This window comes from Canis aureus, chromosome 1 (genome assembly GCF_053574225.1).
Source record: "Canis aureus isolate CA01 chromosome 1, VMU_Caureus_v.1.0, whole genome shotgun sequence".
In the NCBI taxonomy this organism is placed as follows: Eukaryota; Metazoa; Chordata; class Mammalia; order Carnivora; family Canidae; genus Canis; species Canis aureus.
Window position 1 is genome coordinate 919,480 of NC_135611.1, and position 24,913 is coordinate 944,392.

Consider the following 24,913-nt stretch of genomic DNA (forward strand, 5'->3'; position numbering starts at 1 on the left):
TCCCACCGATGCCCGGAGACCGTCCTAACAGCTGCCGCGTGTGCCGGAGTTGTCCTCCCTCCTCAGTTCCTTGATGTCAGGGTCAGACAAAGAACCAAGGGCATCACTCAGGCTGAAGTCAGACTCGCGCAACCCAGGGTCTGCGGAAAACACCGCACGGCCCTGTTTACAAGGCAGGCCCTGCACACACTCGTCCTAGGCCGCCTTCTGGAACTCGGCAGCAGCAGCTCCAAGGCCCAGAGCAGCAGGCGGGAGCCCCGGAGCCTAGGGAGCTGCGGGACAGCCAACCAGCCTCACATAATATATTTCTGGGTGTGTCCCCCCGGGTGTTTCTGGAAGCAAGCAAAGCAGACCACCCCCTCCAATGTGGAGGGGGCACATCCAGTCCCCAATCCACTGGACCTGGATGGAGCAGGAGGATGGAGGAGGGGCGAATTCTCTGTTGGCTTGAGCTGGGACAGGCCCCAGGTCGTCGTCGATGCCCTGGGTAATCGTTGGTGCCCCGGGTGGTTGTCAGTGCCCTGGGTCATTGTCGGTGCCCTGGGATGTCATCATCAGGGCCCCAGGTCATCCTCAGGGCCCCGGGTCTTCATCAGAGCCCTGGGTCATGGTCAGTGCCCCAGGTCTTCGTCGGTGCCCCAGGTTGTCATCGGTGCCCCAGGTCGTCAGTGCCCTGGGTCGTTGTCGGTGCCCTGGGACGTCATCAGTACCCTTGGTCATTGTCAGTGCCCTGAGTCATCTTCAGTACCCTGCGTTGTTGTCAGTGCCCCAGGATGTCATCGTCAGTGCCCCAGGTCATCGTCAGGGCCCTGGGACATCAGTGCCCTGGTTCTTGGGCTGTGGGGCTTGGTGCACCGTGGGCTCTCCTGGGTCCCCAGCTTACAGATGCAGATTGTGGGACCTCTGTGAGTGCCACTGTGTGATAAACCTGTGTGTCCACACACCCCCACCCTGTGCGCACGTGTCCCATCAGTCTGTTCCCCTGGAGGGCTTTGACCAACACAAACATGTTTCAGGGGCCTGAGACGCCTCCCTCCTGGAGAGGGGTGCAAGGTGGGCAACGATGGCAAGGCCGCATTGCAGGACCCTCTGTGGTGCCCCCACCCTGTCTGGTGTGTCTACAGCCACAGCATTGTGGAGGCCCTTCTTGGGACCCCATCCACCCCTCTGAGGAGCCCCGCTCAGGTCTCTGCACCTGTGCTTGCTGCCCACCTTATGCTTACATGTGTTTTCCAGTGGGACGAGGCACTCCCAGGATGGAAACTGTAGCAGAGAACCTGCTACTGCAGTGTTCATTTCTAATGACCTGTTTGTACCAAAAAGTAATAAGCATCCAATGTGTTGACATTTTGGGTCACCTTTACATTTGCTCAAACTTTCCTGGAGGTGCTGATGAATAAACCAGGGCAGCTAGACATGCAGGGTTAAGGGTCAGTGCTGGACGCTGAGTCCTGCCAGCATGATAAAGGTCAGATGTTACAGGTGTTGTAGGGTCCTTAAATAAAGGAGGCTGCCGTGGTATAAGGAAAGGACCCACATCACCCAGGGCATGCTCAGGGCCCTCTGGCTGTGGGTTTTCAAGCCCTGAACCCCCTGTTGGGCCTGCACTTGTGCATGGCACTGCCCCCCCAAAGGTCACTGAGAACAGATGCACATGCTGGGTGGCTATAAGAAGCAGGGATGGGTTGAAATGGGCCACAGTCTTCCCCACTCCTGTGATAATCTCTGCTGAGGACATTTAACTAAAATTGAAAACATTAGTTTTTAAATACTAAGCTGGCACTGAGCAGTTGTGTGCTTTCTTATCTAGCAACTAATTACACCTCACAATAGAAGGGGCAGACCCAAGGTCACCTCCTGGACACAGGTTGTAATTAACTGCCTACCATATGAACTTGTTGGTCTTTAGATTCAAATGGAGGGGGAGGTATGTGTAAGTGCGTATGTGTAATTGGATAATTAATATCAACATTCAGTTTAAGTATTTATCTGGTAGGGCTAGCGTGTTTCATCAATGAGAACAGGTTACAATCTTAGTGTTGAAACCCTGGTGTACATGTTGTTCAAGGAAGCGTCAAAACTGGGATCCCTGGGTGGCGCAGTGGTTTGGCGCCTGCCTTTGGCCCAGGGCGTGATCCTGTAGACCCGGGATCGAATCCCACATCGGGCTCCCGGTGCATGGAGCCTGCTTCTGCCTGCCTATGTCTCTGCCTCTCTCTCTGTGTGTGACTATCATAAATAAATAAAAAAAAAAAAAATTAAAGGAAGCGTCAAAACCAAAATTGTGCATGAGAAAGGATTAAGGAACTCCGAGACTGCCAACTTCATGCTGATATGCTTTTTGCATGGAATTAATAGTGTCTTGAACAAAAAATTTGTAGAGTATTATTTGGAAGTACAAGCCGGCTTTTGTTACAGTAATTTTCTCATAGTCAGGTAAAAAGGGAAAGTAGTTGGTATTTCTGTACATGAATTGCTAGAAAGAACAGTCTTTGACTAAGAACATCAGCACAGCTCAAAACCCTGAAAACACTAATAATTCATCCATGCTGAGATGACACAGCTCCCTGGCCTTCCTGCCTACCGTCTGCCCGTCTCAAAAAAACCTAATTCCAGAACTTCCCACCAGGATGAGGAGTCCTCCCGGTGCTCTCAGGCTGTGGACATGGGTGGGTCAGCAGCACCTGCCAGACACAGATGCCCCCAGATGGTCCTGCCTCGCTGGCAGAGTGAGGTGAGCTTTCCCAGACCTGGGGCTGGGACTGCCGGGCGTATGTCATTTGAGGTAGATGCAGCTGAGAGCAGGAACACAGTAGTTAATGACTGGTGCCAACCTGACATATGGCCTCAGTCAGCACTGTTAGCAGGCCTGCCTTCATTTCAGAGGAGAAACACACCAGAAGATTCAGCATTTGTTTACAAGTCCAGATGGTGACAAAGTGGTAGCTTTGTCACTCAGGAAATAACTGGAAATGATAAATGATAGCATTTTCTGGCAGCTTCCTAGAGGTTAGTGATTCAACACCATTTTTAAAAAAGCACTTATTAAAATGTGAAGTTGGATGGGATTATACTTTATATTGTTGTCAGGTGGGTCCCTCACACCCAGTCCTCTGTTAGTGTCCAAGAAGGCCCAGGACCTAGCACTCACAGTGTTAATGAACAACAATATGGACCCTGCAAAAAATACTCGAATATGAAAGTCTTAGAAGCTCTTTAGACAAGAAGAGAAAATATCCTGGAGGGGATGCCCCTTTAAGTTCAACGGGTTCCAACTCTAAGGTGGAAAGAACATGTTAGCAGTTGTGCTAACGTGCCTTGGCATGGCAAGGAGTTTGGATGGCCTCATGAGCTCATACGGCAGATGGGGAGGAGAGGCCGTGGTGGAGTTGGAAGACACGCTTAGCAGGCTAAGTACTGGAGGAACAGAAGTGATGAATGAGCCCTAGAGGACCTGGAGCACAGATGGGGGCACCAGTGGCCCAGGACCCAGGGGAAGAGCCAAGGACCTGACGGAGGAGGACGGGGAGCCAACGGAGAACAGGGGAGCTGACGAAGGAGGATGGGAGACCCGGGGAGAAGGACCAAGGACTCAGGGGGAAGGGCCACAGGATGACTCTGCCCCCATGACACTGTGACAGGATGACCCGGCTCTTAATGCTATTGATTTTTCTGTTGTTTCACCTTCATGGAATCCCTTCCTGTCTGTAATTTTCTTCCCTTGCCTCTCCTAGGCTCATTTTGTGTGCTCTCTCTGGGCTTAGGAGGTGTGGGGCCCCAGTGCCAGCACCTGCTGCATCACGCCCCCCTGAGCAGTGTCCTGCACACTCTCCTGTGCTGTTTCATTTTCACCCTGGTCACTGTTGGTTTTTTCCCTTGGAGATCATGCAGAAGGGTGTTATTTTCTGAGTGTTCAGAGATTTTCCTGTGGTCTCTCTTACTTATATCTGGGGTGAGCTCACGAATCAGAAACATGGTCAGCAAACACATGGCGGTTTTCACCTTTCAGCATGTGTTGAAGCATGAAGTGGCTGGGAGTCGGTCTGTCCTCATGGCTGTCCCCTAGGCGGGTGAAAGCAGTGTGTGCTCCGCTGTGGTTGGCTGCTCTGGAAACACCTGCCGGACCGGTGGTTGATGGCATGTTGTGGACGTGTGATGTCAGCCACAGACAGAAGGTTCTGGACTTCCCTTTCAGCTCCTGCAGGGTTTGCCAGCTTGTTGGTTCTCCTCTGTGTGCTGCACGCAGCCAGGCAGTCGCAGGATAGCAGCCCCTCCTGCTTGCAGGTGACTAACGTGCATGTGGTCTCACCTTTTATTTGGATCCTGCCTGTGCCATTACATCCATGCCCAGGTGGGGCTGAAGACACCCAGCCAGAAGGGGGAGCCCGGCTGATCCCTGGGACTGTCTACTGCACCCCCTGCCGCGGGCACGGGGTAGACACCCAGGCCCCCTCGTGGCCTCCACTGACCCCACTGGGCTCCTCTCTCGGCTTCTGCTGTCTCCTGTGGTGGTGGACAGGGTAGGGCACCAGGGTCTGAATGTGTCTTTCCACGCTGCCCCCTCTGGCCTCTGGAGAGCAGGGTCTTGGCTTTCATCTGTGGCAGTTGCGGTATAAACAGAGCAGCTGGGGCTCGGGCCCCATGTGCGCCTCGCCCCCGGCGTGTCCTCACGTGGTGTCACATGTAGAGATACACACCCACTTCTGGGAGCAGAAGGCCACACGTGTCTTCTGCTGTTTGGAGGCCTTGTCTGCCTAGGTGGGGAGCCCCGTTTTATCATGTCCTCTGTGCCCCAACTTGCAGGCTGGTGCTGGGTGCACAGGTGAGGTGTCCCCGGAGCCCCAGTTGAGTCAGCTATGCATCACATGCAGAGTGCCCACTGCTGGTGGGCCCAGCCCTGGTGCCACAGGGGCTGAGCAAGCCACACCCAGGCTTGCCGGAGGGAACGTGCCCGAGGGAGTCAAGTGAACTGGGGCTTGGATGAGCCAGCTTTAGGAGGGGACGGGTGCTGGTGCAGCCCCAGATTGGATCTGGGAGACAGAGGTGTGGACAGGGCCTCAGGCAGCACCTCGGTCATCGTGGCTCAGCCCCTGCCGCCCCCCACTATCCCTGAGTTCGTGCTTGAATCCTTCGCACACGGAGGTGCCTGGCGGTTGTCTTTCCTGGTCCAGGGCTAGCCTCGTCTCCCACCGACCTCAGGCCGCCCAGCGTCTGCTCTAGGGCTTGGCCTCTGGAGCTCTGAGCTCCTGAGCAGTGCGTGGCCTGCTGCAGCTCCCAGAACACGAGCCTCAGGCACGGCCCACCCGCAGGAAAGGCTGTGGGTGGGCTCGTGGCCACATGCGGTGCTCAGCTGCTGGAGGAGCTTGTGAGGACTGCTGTCCTTTACGGAGCTGTTCCCATGTTATCCATGGACACATCTCCAAGTTCCCTGGCCACAGGAGCTGCCATTTCTGATGTGGGTTCCACCCGGGGTCAGCCTGCTTGGGAGGGCGAGCTGGTCATGGGGGCAAGTGCCTTTGCTGAGCTCAGTTTTTAGTCTGGGGGAGCCCACTCTGTCCCAGGCCCTGAGCCACATCCTGGCAACAGCTTCGGACCACCGTCCTCCCAGCTGCGTGCTCACCTCTCCACCTGCCTCCCTGGAGGATGCGCCAGCCTTTGCTGGTCCTGTCAGGTCCAGCGTGGGGTCCTGTTGAGGCACCTCCTGGACAGCGTTATCTGGAGTCACGTCTCGCTGTCTGCTTTCCTGGTTTCTTCAGGTCAGGGACTCCCGACACTGGAAGGAGGTCAATGAGCAAGGGCTGAGCACATAAGGTTCCCAGAGGCCAGTGTGGGCCACCAGCAGCAGCCAAAACCCTTCCACAGATGAAGGGGCACAAGCAGCTGCTGGGCAGAGTGCAGAGCAAGGTCCATTCCTGTAAAATGACAGAGGTGCAGACAGCGCACGTGTGCGTGTGTGACAGGTACCCCAGCCATCAGGGATCACAGCTGTGGACAAGAGCAGGACACACTCATATATTACAAATGCAATTTTAAAATCATGTTTTCTAAAAAAGCGAGGCCCTTGCTATGTTGATGTGGATAAGAAATGACAGTAACTCAGTGGTGCAATCGACCAACCGATGGACTTGGCCATTACATTGCAGGCTGGCGCCCGGCCCTGGTCCTGGCCCCGAGGACCCGGTCCTCTCCCTTCGTGGTTCCGTGCCTGCAGCCCATCCTAGAGACTGAGCTACACATTTCCGGGGGATGAAACGGGGAGAAATTGTTTGATAGGCACTGACGGGTGCTCTGTGGTGGCTCCCACAGGTGCTATAGACCCCTCTGCTCCTCCCTCTTTCTCCCACCCAGCTGTTCTGCTCAGGCTTCTTGGCTGATTTCCTTCCAATTGATCCATCTTTTGTTTTGCATCCAGGTGAACGAGGAAGGGCTGGGGTTGACATGCAGATGGTTTCATGGGTGCCCGTGAGGGTTCTGCCCACTGCGTGGGGAGGGGTGAGGGGATGTCAGGGGAGCAGCAGACTTGGGCCCAGGCAGACAGGGCAGGCTGTCAGGTGCAGCAGACGCCCTGGGTCGGGGGCCAAACATGGACACAGCTGTGGGACCCCCCAGCTGGGAGCAGATGAGCCTGGGCAGCTGTGCCGGGAGCCACGTCCATTGGGTCCCAGAGTATTTTTCCTGTGCAGCCACAAAGCAGAAATGACATGAAACAAGATGTGTTTCCGACATGAGGAAATGCTTTCTTCAGGGCATCCCAGTGTCACCTGCCTGGTTCCTTCCTGTTCTTTTGATTTTTAAAAATTTTGCTTTACAGTCGCCCTGGTTGGTTCATGAGTTCACTTGGTGTTTGTTCCATCCTGCACAGGCAGGTGGGTGCTCCAGGTGGCTCCCGGGGTCTCACGACACCTGCAGCCCCGATACCCAGGAGGGTCTGAGCTGGGCATGCGGGCAGGACGCTTCCTTGGCCACCACCAACATCTGAGCAACTATCAGGAGGAGCAACTGTTTTCTGCTCCACCCCTTTGTCGCCCTGTCACTTACTAACCAAAACTAAGTAAGAGTGATTCACTTTCCCTCCCGAGTCTTCAGTTAGGTTGCACTGCTAGCTCACACTTTGGCTCTTGGGTGTTTATGTCTGCTAACCTAGAAAAAGAACGAATGACCTGTGGGTGAGAGACAGGACCTACAGAGAACATTATAGGAAGGCAGTGGGGTAAGTGGAGGCCAGTGTCCTGTCCCCGTGCAAGCTCCTGGGGCCTGGAGCCCTCTTCTGCAGGAGTGGTGGGGACACACAGGCATGAATGTGGCCCCGTCAGAGAGCACCCCGCCCTGGACTTCCTGTAAGTGCTCCAGGAAGCTGCAGTGCACCCCGCTCTCAGTGGCCCCAGGGCTTCCCATTCCCCGCACAAATTGTTTGCTCACATGTACACAATATACATATTTCCCTGGTCAGGTGGCATAAGTTCTGAAAATCCATACTGCTGAAGACAAAGGAGGTGGTGGTCACGGGCTGCCCCCTCCCTGAGCCCACCCACATGACACAAGGTGACCAGGCTGGAATGCTTCCTCAGAAGGGGACATGGAATGCTGTCACCCAGGAGAATGTTTTGGATTGTTAAGGTTTTTGTATTGAGATAAAATGCCCATAACATTGATCATCTTAGTGACTTTTTAGTATAGGATTCAGTAGAATTAAACATACTCGTGCCACCCTCACCGCCACCCATCAGTTCTTTCCATCTTGCAAAACTCTGTCCCCTTGAAACATGAACCCCTGCCCTGGCGTTACCCGCCCCCCCCCCCCCCCCCCCGCCTTCCATCCATGGGACTGTGACTCCTCTGAGTACTTCGTATTCATGAGACCTGCGGTGCTTGTCTTTCTGGCTCATCTCACTGAGCACAGTGTCCTTCAGGGTCACTCACGTCATAGCAGGCATCAGGAGCACCCTCCTTTTAGAGGCAGAATAACATTCCATTGTGTGGTTACAACCACATTTGGGGTTGCTTCTAGTTTTTGGCGATTAGGAATAAGGATGCTGTGGACATTTCCCTAATTATCAGTGATGATGTTGAGCATCTTTGAATGTTTCGTGGTGATTTGTGTATCTTGTTTGGACAAGATGTTTCTAAATCTTTTGCCTTTTTTTTAAAGATTTTTTATTATTTATTTATTCATGAGAGACACAGACTGACAGAGAGAGGCAGAGACACAGGCAGAGGGAGAAGCAGGCTCCTCGCAGGGAGCCCAGTGTGGGACTCAATCCCAGATCCCGTGATCACAACCTGAACGGAAGGCAGGTGCCCAACCACTTAGCCACCTAGGCATCCCTCTTTTGCCTTTTTATGTTATTGTTTTGCCATAACCATAACTGTGTTTTCAATTGAGAAATAAATGGTGGACATACATTATATTAGTTCAGGTATACAGGTAGTGTATAATATGTGTATACCAGGTTTACAGGAGTTATTTGATATTTGCATATATTGCAAACTCTGCCCATTTCTGAATTGGAATCCTGTTATTGAGTTTGGGGCATTTTCTGTATTCTGGATATAGATCCTGATCAAATATGCGAATTGCAAACGTTGTCTCCCATTCAGCCCATTACCTTTTCACTCTTGATCACATTTGTGACGCACATTTTTAAAATTTTCAGAGTTCAGTTTCTTGTCACCTCTGCCTTTGGTGTCACATCCAAGAAATCACTGCTAAATCCAGTGTCCTGAGGCTTTTCTCCTGTGTCTTCTCCTAAGTTTTATAGTTTTAGGTCCTACATTTAAGTTTCTGATCCATTTAGAGTTAATTGTCGTGTGTGGCATTAAGTCGGCGTCCAACTTCATTCTTCTTCTGTGGATGTCCAGTTTTCCTAGCACCATTTGTTGAAAAGACGCTTTTTACCCCACTCACCACATCCATGGGGGCTTGCCCACGGGCTCTCCATCTGCCCCAGGGGTGGATCTGCCTTTATCCCGGTGCTGAACTGTGTTGACTAATAGAGCTTTGGGGTTAGTTTTAAAATCAGGAAGTGTAAGTCCTCCAGCTTTGTTCCTTGTTTTCAGGATTATTTTGGCTGTTGGGATTTTTTTAAGACTCAGTATGAATTTCAGGATGAGTATTACTATTTCTACAAAAAAAGCCATCGGATTTTGATAAGGATTCCACTGAATCTGGAGAGCATTTAGGGTAGTACTGACATTTAACAACATTAAGTCTTCCAGTCCATGGTCATGGGGTATGTTTCCATTTGTTTATGTCTTCATTTCTTTTGGCAGCATTTTGTAGTTTTCATTGTACAAGTCTTCACCTCCTTGGTCAAGTTAATTCCTAAATCTTTTATTCTTTTTGATGATATTTTAAGTGGAATTATTTTTGTAATACTCTTTTTAGATCATTCATTTCTTGTGTAGGAAAACTGCTTTTTGTGTACTGTATTTGTGTCTTGCCTCTTTGCAGAATTCATTTATTGGCTCTAATAGCTTTTTTTATGGAGTCTTCAGCATTTTCTACATGTAAAATCATATCATCTGCAAACAGTTAATTGTATTTTTTTTCGTTTCCAATTTGGATTCATCTTGAGCTTTTTCTTGCCATTTGCTCTGGCTAGAAATTCTAGTGCTATGTTGAATAGAAGTCAGAGAAGGAGTCGATATTGTCTTCCTGCTCTTAGAGGAAAAGCTTTTTTTCCCACCATTGAGTATTCTATTTGCTATGAACTTTTCATATGTATATTTTTATGCAGAGATAGTTTCCTTCTATCCCAGTTTTGTTGAATATTTTTCTAATGAAAGGGTGTTGTATTTTGTCATAAGCTTTTTTGCATTTTTTATAAATTTATTTTAAATAAAAAAGCTTTTGCATCAGTTGAGATGGTCATGTGTATTTCCCTTCATTATGTTGATGTGGTGAATCATGTTGACTTTTGCGTGTTGAACTGTCCTCACATTCCAAGGGGAAATCCGCTTGGTCATGGTGTATAATCTTCTTAATATACCTCCTAAATTCTGTTTGCAAATATTTTGTTGAGTACTTTTGCATCAGTGATCATAAGGAATATTGGTCTGTGTCTTTGTCTGGCTTTGGTATCAGGGTAATGCTGGCCTTAGAATTAATTAGGAGATATTCTCTCTTTTTTGAATTTTTGAGAAGTTTGAGAAGGATTGGTATTATTTCTTTTTAGATGTTTGGCAGAATTAACCAGCGAATAAGTCAATGACCATCTCAACTGATGCAAAATCTTTTTTATTTAAAATAAATTTATTAAAAAATAAATAAATAAATAAATAAATAAATAAATAAAATAAATTTATTAAAAAATTTTTTAAAAATTAACCAGCGAAACGGTCAGGTCCAGGACTATACTTTTCCCCCCCCAAGGAAATACAAAAGATTTTATTTATTTTAATTTATTTTTTATTGGTGTTCAATTTGCCAACATATAGAATAACACCCAGTGCTCATCCCATCAAGTGCCCCCCTCAGTGCCCGTCACCCAGTCACCCCCACCCCCTGCCCACCTCCCTGTCTACCACCCCTTGTTCGTTTCCCAGAGTTAGGAGTTTCTCATGTTCTGTCTCCCTTTCTGATATTTCCCACTCATTTTTTCTCCTTTTCCCTTTATTCCCTTTCACTATTTTTTATATTCCCCAAATGAATGAGAACATATGTTTATCCTTCTCCGATTGACTTACTTCACTCAGCATAATATCCTCCAGTTCCATCCACGTCGAAGCAAATGGTGGGTATCTGTCGTTTCTAATGGCTGAGGAATATTCCATTGTATACATAGACCACATCTTCTTTATCCATTCATCTTTCGATGGACACCGAGGCTCCTTCCACAGTTTGGCTATCGTGGCCATTGCTGCTATAAACATCGGGGTGCAGGTGTCCCGGCATTTCACTGCATCTGTATCTTTGGGGTAAATCCCCAGCAGTGCAATTGCTGGGTCGTAGGGCAGGTCTATTTTTAACTCTTTGAGGAACCTCCACACAGTTTTCCAGAGTGGCTGCACCAGTTCACATTCCCACCAACAGTGTAAGAGGGTTCCCCTTTCTCCACATCCTCTCCAACATTTGTTGTTTCCTGTCTTGTTAATTTTCCCCATTCTCACTGGTGTGAGGTGGTATCTCATTGTGGTTTTCATTTGTATTTCCCTGATGGCAAGTGATGCGGAGCATTTTCTCATGTGCTTATTGGCCATGTGTATGTCTTTGATGAAATTTCTGTTCATGTCTTTTGCCCATTTCATGATTGGATTGTTTGTTGCCTGGGTGTTGACTTTGATAAGTTCTTTATAGATCTTGGAAACTAGCCCTTTATCTGATAGGTTATTTGCAAATATCTTCTCCCATTCTGTAGGTTGTCTTTTAGTTTTGTTGACTCTTTCTTTTGCTGTGCAGAGGCTTCTTATCTTGAAGTCCCAATGATTCATTTTTGCTTTTGTTTCTCTTGCCTTCATGGATGTATCTTGCAAAGTTACTGTGGCCAAGTTCAAAAAGGGTGTTGCCTGTGTTCTCCTCTAGGATTTTGATGGAATCTTGTCTCACATTAAGATCTTTCATCCATTTTGAGTTTATCTTTGTTGAGAGATTATTGATCACTGATTCAATCTCCTTACTAGTTATAGATCTATTCAGGTTTTTTATTTCCTCATGATTTGGTGTTGGTAGGTTTTGTGTTTCTAGAAATTTGTCCATTTCACATAGACTCTCCAATTTATTGGCATGCAATTACTCATAGTACTTTCTTAAAATCCATTTTATTTCTATAGAAATGGTAGTAATGTCCCCACTTTTATTTCTGATTTTAGTAATTTGAGTCTTTTTCCTTAGTCCATTTAGTTAAAGGTTTATCAATATTGTTGATCTTTTTGAAGAACCAATTTTTTGTTTCACTGATTTCCTCTATTGTTTTTCTGTTCTGTACTTTGTATATCTCTGCTCTAATCTCTATTATTCTCTTTCTTCTGGTAGCTTTGAAGTTTGTTCTTATTCTTCTAGCTCCTTAAGTTGTAAAGTTGGGTTGCTAATGTGAGATGTTTCTTGGTTTTCATGCAAGCATTTATAGCTATACATTTCCTTCTTAGCACTGCTCTTGCTGCATCCCATAAGTTTTGGTATGTTGTGTTTTGTTTTCATTCATATCTAAGTTTTTATCTAACTTCCCTGTGATTTCTTCTTTGATCCATTTGTTGTTATAAAGTGGTGTTTAGTTTTCACATTTCTGTGAATTTTCCAGTTCTCTGTTACTGATTTTTACTTTGTCATGTTGTGGTCAGAGAAGATACCATGCATACAAGATATCTTTTAACATCTATTGAGGCTTAATCTGTAGCCTGACATTTGGTCTGTTTTGGAAAGTGTCACATGTGCACTTGAGAAAATCGAGTATGCTCTTCTTGCTGGGTGGAGGGTTCTACACGTATGTATTAAATCCACTTGGCTTATTGCATTAAGTCCTCTATTTGCCTACTTCTCTCATCTGGTTTTTGTATCCATTATTATGAGAGGAGCACTGAAGTCTCCAGTTGTTACTCTAGAACTGTTTCTGCCTTCAGTTCTGTCGGGATTTGCCTCATATATTTTGATGGTCTGTCACTAGGTGTGTAAATGTTTGTAATTATTATTATCTTGCTCCACTGAGCACTTTATTAGTATATAATGTCCTTTGTCTTGAGTAACTTTTTTATTTGGAGTCTTTTTGTCTGACATTAGTAGAGCCATTCCAAAGGTTACTATTTTCATGGAACCTCTTTTTCCATTTGTTCACTTTCTGTTTGTGTCATTGGGCCAAAAGTGAGTCTCTTGTTGACAGCATATTGTTGGATCATGTGTTTTCATTATTATCCCAATCTGTTCTTTGATTTGAGAGCTTAATTCATTTACATATAAAGTGCTGGTAAGAAGGGACTTACTTCTGTCCTTGTGCTGTTTGTTTTCTATACACCCGATACCTCTTTCCTCCCTCATTGTCTGCATTCCTCTCTTCTTTTCAGTTAAATTTTTTGTAGTGAAATATTTAAATCCCTTAATTTCCTTTGTGTCTGTTCTGTAGCTGTTTTCTTGGTGGTTACCATGGAGATTACATCGAACTTCTTATGGATATAACATTCTAAACTTAACTTATAGCAACAGAATTTAAGTAACAAAGCATAACAGTTCTACAACCCCCATCTCTTGTAGTTGTTGTCACAGTTACATTTTTATACATTGCATGACCAGAAACATAAACTGATAATTCTTGTAAATGTATTAGTCTTTTATGTTATGTAGAAGACAAGATTTGAAATTACAAACCAAAGTTACAATAATACCAGCTTTTAGACAAATAATGTTTATCCTTTAAATATATTAGTCTAAACCATGTGGTAACAGTAAGAGCAGCTACAGGCTGTTGTTACAATAATAGCTTTTGTAATAGCCCATGGACTTACCTTGATTTGGATCTTTATTTCTCACATGGCTTCAAGTTACTGTCTAGTTGCCTTTCATTTCACCTGCAGGACTCCCTTGAGCATTTCTTGCCCAACAGGTCTAGATACAGACTCTCTCAGCTTTCATTTATCTGGGAATGTGTGAATTTCTCCCTCACTTTGCAAAAACAGTGTGCTGGATACAGGATTCTTGGTTGACAGTTTTTCCCTTTTAGTTCTTTGAGTATATTAGCCCACTGCCTCCAGGCCACCAGTTTCTGATGAGAAATGTTAATGAGAAATTAATGATCATCTGATGAGGCTCCTCATATATGGTGACTCCCCTCTCGCTGCTTTCAAGAGTCTTTGTAAAGTTTGATTGTAATTGTCTAGGTGTGGATCTGAGTTCATCTTAGAGTTCGCTGAGTTTGTTGGATGTTTATATTCATGCATTTCATCAAATTTGGGAAGTTTTTGGGCATTATTTCTTCCGCTATTCCCTCTTCCCCCTTTTCTCCTTCTGAGAGTCCCATGATGCACATGTTGGTTTCCTAAATGGTGTCTCAAAGTTTCTTTCAGTTCTATTAACTGTTCTTCAAACTTTTTTCTCTGTTCCTCAGACAAGATAACTTTTGTTGCCAAGTTCCAGGTTCCCTGATTCCTTCTACCTATTCATACCATGAATCTCCCTAGTGATTTTAGAGAATAGTTGCATTATATTTTCAGGCATATGACAGTTGCTCAACAATTATATGCATTATTAAATGGTCACCACAATAAGTGTAATTACCATCTGTTATTATAAAAAGTTATCAGTATTATTGACTATATTCCCTACACTGTACTTTTCATCAGTGTTACTTACTTTATACCTAGAGGTTTATAATCCTAATCTCCTTCACCTCTTTCACCCTGTCCCCTACCCCTCTTCCCTCTGGCAACCACCAGTTTTTTCTCTGTATTTTAGGACTCTTTCTGGTGCTGTTGTTATTGTTATTGATTTTGGGGGTTTTGGTTTCTTTTTAGATTCGACATGCAAGTGAAATCATACAGTGTTTGTGTCTCTCTGATTTATTTCACTTAGCATAATACACTCAAGATCCATCCACATGGTTACAAATAGCAAGGTTTCATTCTTTTTATAGTTAAGTAATATTCTGTTGTATGTATATACAGCACATCTTTATCCATTTATCCATCATGGACACTTGGGTTGCTTCCACCTTGGCTATTGTAAATAATGCTGCAATAAACATATGGGTGCCTATATCTTTTCAAATTAGTGTTTTTGTTAACTTTTGTGTATAAGATCGTACTCTAGTTTCATTCTGTTGCATATGGCTGCCCAGTTTTCTTGGCCTATTTATTGAAGAGAGTATCCTTTACCTAGTATATATTCTTGTCTCTTTTGTCATTAGTTGACCGTATATGTGTGGGTTTATTTCTGGGCTCTCTACTCTGGTTTTTTGGTTTATGTGTCTATTCTTATGACAAAACCATACAGTTTAGTTTACTAGAGCTTTGTAATCTAGTTTGAAATCAGGGAGCATGATGCCTCCAGCTTTGTTCTTCTTTCTCAAGATTGCTTTGGCTATTTGGGGTCTTTTGGGATTCCATACAAATTTTAGGGTTGTTTGTTCTATTTCTGTGAAAAATGCCATTGGAATTTTAATAGGGATTGCATTGAACCTATAGATTGTTTTAGGTAGTATGGACATTTTAACAATATTAATTCTTCCTATCAATGAGCATGGAATATCTTTCATTTATTCATTTGTGTCTTCTTCAGTTTCTTTCATCAGTGTCTTAGAGTTGTCAGTGTATAGGTATTTCACCTTCTTGGCTAAGTTTTTGCCTAGGTTTTTTATTCTTTGTGCTGCAACTGTAAATGGGATTATTTTCTTAATTTCCCTTCCTGCTAGTTTGTTATTAGTGTATAAAAACCTGATAGATTCCTGCATATTGATTTTGTATCTTGCAACTTTATTGAATTCATTTATTCTAATAGTTTTTTTGTGGAGTCCTTAGGGTTTTCTATATATATTATCTTGTAGTCTGCAAATAGTGATAGTTTTACTTCTTCCTTCACAATTTGGATGCCCCTTACTTCATTTTTTGGTCTGACTGCTCCATCTGAGACCTCCAGTACCATGTTGAATGAATCTGGTAAGTGGACACCCTTGACTTATTTCTGATCTTAGAGGAAAAGCTTTCAGCTTTTCACTATTGAGTATAATGTAAGCTGTGGGTTGTCATATATAGCCTTTAATATGTTGAGGTATATTCCCTACACCCACTTTGTTGAGAATTTTTATCATAAGCAGATGTTGGACTTTGCCAAATGCTTTTTCTGCATCCATTAAGGTGATCATAGGATTTTTATCCTTCATTTTGCTAATGTGGTCATCATATTGATTGATTTGCAGATCCCAAACCTTCCATGCATCTCTGAAATGAATCCCACTTGATCCTTTTAATGTGTTGTTGATTTGGTTTGCTAATATTTTGTTGAATATTTTCACATCTATGTTCATCAGAGACATTGGTCTCTGATTTTCTTTTTTTGTAGTGTCTTTGGTTTTGGCATTAGGGTAATGCTGGCCTTGAAGAATGAATTTTGAAGTTTTCCTTCCTCTTCTATTTTTTGGAAGAGCTTGTGAAGGACAGGTTTTAGCTCTTCTTTACATGTTTAGTGGAATTCACCTGTGCCATCTGGCCCTGCACTTTTTTTTTTCCAGGGTTTTGATTATCAATTCAGTTTCATTAGTAGCAGTCTGTTCAGATTTTCTATTTCTTCCTGATTCAGTCTTTGAAGATTCTAGGAATTTATCCATTTCTTCTAGGTTGTCCAATTTGTTGGTATATAATTTTCCATAGCAATCTCTTGTAATTTTTTGGATTTCTGTGATGTCAGTTTTAAATTCTCTCATTTCTGATTTTATTTACATGAGTCGTCTTTTCTTCTTAATGAGTCTGGCTAAAGGTTTATCGATTTTTTAAATCTTATCAAAGAACCAGCTCTTAGTTTTATTGATCTTTTTTTTTCAAAAAGACTTTACTTATTCATGCGAGACAGAGAGAGAGGCAGAGACACAGGCAGAAGGAGAAGCAGGCTCCATGCAGGGGGCCCGATGTGGGACTCGATCCTGGATCTCCAGGATTATGCCCTGGGTCGAAGGCAGGCGCTAAAGGCACCCAGGGACCCCAGGCGCTGAGGCACCCAGGGACCCCCTCATTGATCTTTTCTATTATCTTTTTGGTCTCTACTTCATTTATTTTCACTCTGATCTTTTATTACTTCCTTTGCTAACTTTGGGCTTTAGGTTTTTTAATAGTCTTTTTTAGGTGTAAGGTTAGATTGAGACTTTTCTTGTTTCTTGAGGTAGGCGTATCTATAAACTTCCCTCTTAGAACTGCTTGTGCTGCATCCTAAAGAATTTCAATTACTGTGTTTCCATTTTCATTTGTCTCCAGGAACTTTTATTTCGTTTGATTTCTTTGTTGATCCTTTGTAGCATGTTACTTAGCCTTGACATGTGTGTGGCTTCTTCCATTTTCTTGCATTTGATTTCTAGTAATACCATTGTGGTCACAAAAGGTGCTTGATATGATTTCAATCTTCTTAAATTTATTGAGACTTGTTTTGTGACCAAATATGATCTGTCCTGGAGTATGCACCACATGTGGTTGATAAGAATGTATATTCTTTTGCTTTGGGATGGAATGTTCTACATATATCCGTTAGGTCCATCTGGTCTAATGTGTCATTTACAGCCACTGTTTCTTTATTGATTTTTCTGTCTGGAATATCTATCCATTGATGCAAGTGAAGTGCTAAAGTCTCCTACTATTATTATTAGTTTATCCCTTTAGAATGTTGGTAGTTGCTTTATGTATTTAGTTGCTTCAGGTTGCATGCATGTTTGTGATTGTTATATCCTCTTGTTGGACTGGTCCTTTTATCATTATGCGATGCCCTTCTTTGTCTCGTTATAGTCTTTATTTCAAAGTCTAGTCTGTTCAATATAAGTATTGCTATCCCAGTTGCTTTTTTTTTTTTTCTTCATTAGCATGGAATATCTTTTTCCATCCCTTCTCTTTTTATCTGTGTATGTCTTTAGATCTAAGGTGAGTCTCTTACAGACAGCATATAGATGGATCTTGTTTATAGATCCATTTACCCCATGTCTTTTGATTGGAGCATTAAATTATCAATAGGTTATGTAATTATTGCCATTTTGTTCACTGTTTTCTGATATAATTCTGTTCCTCTCTTCTTCTCTTGTTCTCTTCCCTTGTGATTTGATGACTTTCTTCAGTGTTATGCTTGGATTCCTCTCTATTTTTTGTGTATCTATTTATTGGTTTTTGGCTTGTGGTTATCATGAGATTCATGATATATGTATAGCACATATACAGCAATCTATATTAAGTCAAAAGCACTCTAAAAAATAATTTATGGATATGATGTATTTTACTTTATTTTGTGTATCCCCAAGTTTTATAGATATAATTTATTTTACCACTTTTGCTTGTTAATATTCATACTAGTTTTGTAACTCTTAATGAGTATATTAATTATACTACATTTACTATGTTTTTGCTTTTTATCTGTGAAATTTTTCCCTTTCATAATTTTTGTACTTCTAGTTATGGCCTTCTCTTTTCCACTTATAGAAGTCCCTTTAATGTTTCTTATAAGGCCAGCTTAGTAGTTAGGAATTCTTAATTTTTGTTTGTCAGGGAAACTCCATCTCTCCTTCAGTACTGAATGATAGCCCTGCTGGACAGAGTGTTCTTCTTGTAGGGTTTTTTCCTTTCAGCACTTTGACTATAACCTATTACTCCTCCCTGCAAAGTTTCTGCTGAAATATCAACTGACAGTCTGATAGGCTTTCCTTTTTACGTAGCTAGTAGCTTTTCTCTTGCTTGCTTTTAAGATTCTCTGTTTAACATTGACATTCTAATTATCATATGTCTTGGTATGTAACTCCTTGGGTTCATCTTTTTGGGGATCTCTCTGTTTCCTGGACCTAGATCCCTTTCCTTCTTCAGGTTAGGGAAGTTTTCAGTTATTATTTCTTCAAATAGGTTTTCTATACCTTTCTCTATCTCCTCTCCCTCTAAGACCCCTGTCCCATGAATCTTAAACACTTAGCCCTTAACCTGTCTCATCATTTAATTTTTTCCTTTTGTTGTTGTTCAGCATGGGTGCTTTCCATGACTGTCTTCCAGACCATTGATTGATCCATTCTGCATCCTCAAATCTGCTATTTGTTTTCTCTGATATAATTTTCATTATACTTATTGGATTCAACTTTTTTAATACTCTCTCATTACTAAAGTTCTCAGAGTTCATCTACTCTTTTTTTCAAGTCTGGTGGGTATCTTTATGACCATTACTTTGAATTCTTTATCAAGTAGGAAGGTGGTTTATCTTCATTTCCTTAGGTCCTTTTCGGAGGTTTTGTCTGATTCTGTGTTTATTTCTATGTATTAGATCCATCAGCTATGTCTCCTGGTCTTGAAGTGATAGACTCACACAAAAGATGTCTTTTGGGGCCATAGTCCCCTCTGGTCATCAGAAGCATGTGCTTCAGGGTTGTCCCCTGGGTGGGCTGCTGGGAGTATGTTGGTAGGGGGAGCTGTCCCCCATCCTGGGGCCAGGAGTCCCTGTGCAGCAGTGTCCGTCCCAGCTGGGGCTACCCCCTGGGTGTGGCAGATGGAGGAGTGCCTGCCAAGGCCAGGCAAGCAGGACCAGCACGTTAGATGGAGAGTGCCAGTAGTGGTGCCTGGCCAGCTAGGCTGAAAGAGGGCAAAACAGTAGTGTCCATCAGCACTTCCATTCCCAAAGAAAGCACCTGCAGATTCCTGCCCCTGCAACACATGCCCTAAAATCTGTCAGTAAGTTTCCCTTACGTATACTCCAGGCACTTCTCAGACTGCTGCCTCTGTACTGGCTCTGAAGCCAAGTGATACAGTACACTAGCCTTCCAAAAGCAGCCCTGCTCTCCTGGAGTTAGGCTCCACTAGTTTTCAAAGCTCCTGGGGTTGAGCCTTGCTGATTTTCAAAGCTAGACATCAGGAGGGCTCATCTTCCTCATACAGGGTCACCCTGGGGGTTTGATGCCATCAGTCCTCAGGGAGGACCTCTGCAACTGTGATAGCCATCCCGCATGTGGGTCATGTGCCAGGAATTTGCTTCCTGTCTTTGCCCCTCCTGCCCTTCTTGGTGTGGCTTTTTCTTTCTGTCCTTGGCTGTGGAAGAGTTGTCCTGCTAGCCTCAGGTTCTCGGGTTGAGTTGCCTTCTGTGTGGTGGATGCCTTGTGTGTCCGTGGGGGGAGGTGAGCTCAGACTCCTCTACTCTCAGCCCCACGGTCTCAGGGCATTCATGTTAACGTCTGACCAGTAGATCTGACATCAGGTCTTTTTTAGGGACAGATTCTGTAGAATTCCCTTTTTCCTTTCAATGGGCCAAACTCCCTGTGCCTTGTGATTTTTTGGCTGAACATGGCACATTCGAATCTCCTGATGTGGTGACTCTGGAAATCAGACTCCCCTTCCCCACCCCCCTTTCCCAGGCTTTGCTGTTTTGTTGTCATCATTCTTTGGATGGTGGCAGGCTGCCTCTGTGCTGAGGATCAGCCCAAGGTGCAAGCTCAGTGTCTTCTGGGGTCTTCTCTGAGCCTTCCCTTGGGCAGGCACCATCCGTCCTAATTTCCCACGTGTGCAGCTGTTTCTGAATGTCCTAATGTGTGGCTCCCCAAAGGGGAAAAGTGAGAAACCACAGGGGCATCAGGGGGCACCCGCCCTCTCAGTGCCATTGCAGTCACGCAAGCTGGAGCCAGAGGAGCGACAGCAGTGGCCGCAGCCTCTGTATCTGCACCTGTGAAGTCAGAGCACAGACTCTGCTCTTGGAAGGAAAGGGTCCTTCCTGCTGACCTGGCGTCAGCAGGCGGCTCCTGAAACACATGCACAGCTGCCTGCTGCAGGGCTGAGTAGCTGCCCCTGTGCTCCAAGCTAGAATAGACCAGAACTGGCTCCTTCTGCTGGACAGTTGCAATCCTTCAGCAGACTCCACTATCCCAAAATAGTCCCATCAGCCAGATTCTGCCCCTGCAGTGGTCGCTGAGGTCGGGGAGAGTCCTGGCGCTCCCTGAGCTGCCCTCCTCCCAAAGTCCAATCAGGCACTTAAACTTTCCATCTATTGCAGTTTCTTGTTTCTTCCTCTCCACCTTTCATTCATTTTGTCGACTGCCTGTGGGTGGTTCTGGAGATTTGCAGAGAGCTAACTTTAGGGATTGGACTTGAACTCTTGGGCCAGCTCAAGTGATGCCAGGATCACTGCGGACTCAGTGAAACAACTCAGGAAGTCCCTCCATAGCATCCTGGCGGCTGAGACCTGCTAGGCATGTGGGTGAGAGTCCTGGGAGTCCATGGAAGCCAGAGGTAACTGTGGTGCTCAGTGCCTGGGAGTTTGGCAGCCCGGGGCCCAGCCAACAGGTGGGCAGCAGAGAGGCGGGCCCAGGGCCCCCACCCTCCACTACTGTGCCCCATCCTGATCGTCCCCTCTGCTGTTTCAGAGGAGGCCGAGCATGGCAGCTTCGGGGCTGGCTCGCTGTCCCGCCGCAGGAAGGCACTGGCACTGCGTGAGGACGGCCCCCGCCGGCGGGCGCACCTGCACATCGGCCTGCCGCACGACTTCCGCCCGGTGTCCTCCATCATCGACGTGGACATCTTGCCCGAGACGCACCGCCGCGTGAGGCTGTACAGGCACGGCTGCCAGAAGCCGCTGGGTTTCTACATCCGCGATGGCACGAGCGTGCGCGTGGCCCCGCAGGGCCTGGAGAAGGTGCCTGGCATCTTCATCTCGCGCATGGTGCCCGGCGGCCTGGCCGAGAGCACCGGGTTGCTGGCCGTGGATGACGAGGTCCTGGAGGTGAACGGCATCGAGGTGGCGGGGAAGACGCTGGACCAGGTCACGGACATGATGATCGCCAACAGCCACAACCTCATCGTCACGGTCAAGCCGGCCAACCAGAGGAACAACGTGGTGCGCGGCAGCCGCGTGGCGGGCGGCTCGGGCCGCTCCTCGGACAGCGGGGCCAGCCGCCACAGCCTGCCCGCGGCCCCCGCCCTGCTGCGCCTGCAGCCCGACGACGTGGACAGCGACGACGAGCCCGACGTGGTGCTGGAGGGCGTGCTGGGGCCGCGGCCGGTGCCCAGGCCGCCCCCGCCGCCCCCGCCGCCCCCGCCGCCCCCGCCGGGCAGCCAGGCGCGGGTCAACGGCGCAGGCCCCGGGCTGGGCAGGGAGGGCCCGGCGCACCGGCTGCTCAGCTCGCTGCGCGCAGACCCGCGCCACAGCCTGGCCCTGCCGCTGCCCCCGGGGGCGGTGGAGGAGCACGGCCCGGCCGTCACGCTGTAGGCCCGCGCCGCCCGGCAGCCCGCCACCCGGCTCTTCGTCCATCCCGCCTCCTGGCCCGCACCCCGGGCTCGCTTTATTCAAACCTGCCGACAGAAAATACAGATGCTATTTTTACGGAACTTCTGCGTAGAACATCACACGCACTCATTTGCAGTCTGCGTCCTGCCGAGGTCGGTCCCGGCCCTTTCCCGAAATGGCAGAAAGGATCTGACTGCGTGCAGAAAAGATTTCATTCAGAAATTTTTAAAGATACTTTTATAAATGAAGCTTTAAAATTACTTTTTAAATACAGTCAAATTTGTGTTTTTAACGTGACTTGTGCAAAAACAACCTGTCGAGTCAGCACTGTTTTTACTGTGCTCCAGCTGACTTGCAGAGACTGGTTTCTAACAATACATACCAAACCTTTAACAGGTAGGACTATAAACAATGAATCTCAAATTTTCACATTATTTACAGCTCTATTTCAGATAGCCCAGTGGGTGTTGAACTCTCAGACATCCCTGGAAAAAAGACCTGGTGTGAAACAGTCCGGCAGTGCCTGCAGGTGGTCAGAGGCGGCTTGTCTTCAGCCTCTGAGGGCAAACGCCACCTCTGCTGGATGGCACTGTATGCTCAGCAATACTTCTCTGACCAAAAGCCAATATAGATAAAAACTAGTCTTGTAGACTGATTGAGGGCAATTTTTGAAATACTGTCAGCAGAAAGGATGGATCCACCTACCACAAACCCCAGATACGCCTTTAAAAGCTGTCATTTGGTTGTATAGTTTCTCTTATCTCTGTTTTTAAGTTACAAGTCACATGACAATTAATTATTTTTAACACATTAAATTCACTGTCACTTCCTTTTTGATCTTCCAGAAATATTTTATATATTCAGTAATTTTAAAGATTTATTCATGTTTGACCCAGTTTTACATGAAGTGTATTTTGTTTGAGTCCACTGTCGAGGAGAAAATATTACACTTATACTTCGAGAACTCTGACCAAACAAAGCTTTCATATAAATACAGGTAAAAATATTTTTCTAGGATGCCTTTCCAGGCAATGCTTCTCCTGTGGCACAGCAACCCCTGCTGGTCGGTGGCAGAACTGTCCTGCTGCTAACAAACGGGAAAACCCTATGTCAACATCTCCATTTTTCCTGAATTCGTTAAGTGTAAAAGCAAATTAATTTTCTTTTGGAAACTATTTATTGGGCAGAAATAGCTTTTATTGAGTAGTTGTGGTCTCCTGCACCTATGTTTGATGTTATTATTTGTATACCGGGATCACTGTTGGTTTTATTCCTAAGCAAAGGGAGGACCAGAGATGCTCTCCCTTTGAGGTCTAGGCAGAGAGTCCAAATGCACCCAAACTTACGGGCTCCAGTGAACTGTATGAGCATCTTTTTTGGCACCTAAGCAGTCAGAAGTGGGTTTTTTCTTACTACAATAAGTATAGAACCAAAACTCTAGTGCTACTTACTATCAGAAATGAAATGTTCTTTTACTAAGTTATTGCTGGTTATTGAATATCTTGTTGAGTAACTGGATCTGTTACCAAGAAGGAACGTTATATTTCTTACCATGTTTTAAATTAAGTAAATGTGAATAATTTTTTAAAGAAAAAAAAAAAAGAAGCCTCCTCAGACTTGTATGCTGTTGTTCATAATTTTAGGGATTCTGAATTTCTTGGAACAGCTGCTTCAGTGTATTTTTGTACCATATCTTCTGCCATTTTCTTTTTAAAACAAAACAAAACAAAAATACTATGTTGTATTACACATTAAAGTTTTCTTGGTTTTATATATCAAAGAATAAAAACTTTTTCTTTGCATTTAATATTTTTCACTTGTGTTCTAAATGTTGGAGAGGTTAGCAGTGTTGGTGATGAGCAGAAACTCATCCCTCAGAATGGAATGCTATTTAGCAAGAGCCTATCCTGTGCCATATGTTTCCACTTAATCATCACACGTAGCCAATAGCATTATCCCCATTTTGCAGAGAGAAAATGGACTCAAACACAAGCATGTGTAGGTCATTTCAAATAATGAAATTATAGTTGTATTTGATGGGAGATGGATGCATCTTAGATCTAGAAACTTCTTTTTAAGTCCTTTTGAAAAAGGTTTTCCAAATACTTCCTACACATCTCTCCCTAAATATGCCCAGGTTTGCAAATTTGCCATTCATCCTTTCTCACCCTGACATTACGTACGATGCATAGCAGCATGAGTTCCCCATTCAGTCATTACAGACATTCTGGTGACATCAGCAACCACCAATAACTCCTGGAAGAAATGTGCTTTGTACAGGCATTCATCAACTTAACCCTGTCAGTGACTTTACAGTTTACAGCTGGGGACACTCAAACAACTGGAGTGTCCCTCCACAGTCTGAAGAGATGGCACTGAGCAGAGATGTAGATCTCCCTGACCTGGTAATCCACATTGTCAACCCCAGGGCCTATGCTGCCCTTCAGAGGAGCCAGCCTGTCAGCTGGGCAATGAGGCTAGCCATGAATCACAAGTTACATAGCATCTTGCAGTATTAGACAAAGTGATCATATATGGGCAGTGGGTCTCATGGCAAGTTGCAAAGATACCTTCAAAATGCTGATTGTTATTCTACCAAACATTTAAAGAAGAAATAATACTTATTCCACTATGGCTATTTCAAAAGATAGAAATGGAAGGAATACTTCCAAATTCATTCTATGAGGCCAGCATTACCTTGATCCCCAAACCAGACAAAGACCCCACCAGAAAGGAGAATTACAGATTAATATCCCTGATGAACATGGATGTTAAAATTCTAAGATTCTAGCCAATAGGATCCAACAGTACATAAAGAGGATTATTCACCACAACCACGTGGGATTTATTCCCGGGCTGCAAGGGTGGTTGAACACTCGTAGAACTATTGATGTGTGAGATCACATCAGTAAAAGAAAAGACACGAACCACATGATCCTCTCAGTAGATACAGACAAAGCATGTGACAAAATACAGCATCCATTCCTGATCAAAACTATTCAAAGTGTAGGGATAAAGGAAACATTTCTCAATATCATAAAAACCCTTTATGAAAAGTCC

General features: G+C 45.2%; 1 protein-coding gene across 1 annotated transcript in view; it reads left to right on the forward strand.

The window, feature by feature from the left end:
- Window positions 1-23,660, forward strand: part of PARD6G (par-6 family cell polarity regulator gamma) — an 80,984-nt gene extending 57,324 nt beyond the window's left edge. Inside the window, exon 3 of the mRNA XM_077870257.1 lies at window positions 20,994-23,660. Within this exon, the coding sequence (XP_077726383.1) occupies window positions 20,994-21,835 (842 nt within the window). The 3' untranslated portion in view covers window positions 21,836-23,660. The remainder of the gene's footprint in view (window positions 1-20,993) is intronic.
- Window positions 23,661-24,913: the final 1,253 nt, after the last annotated feature.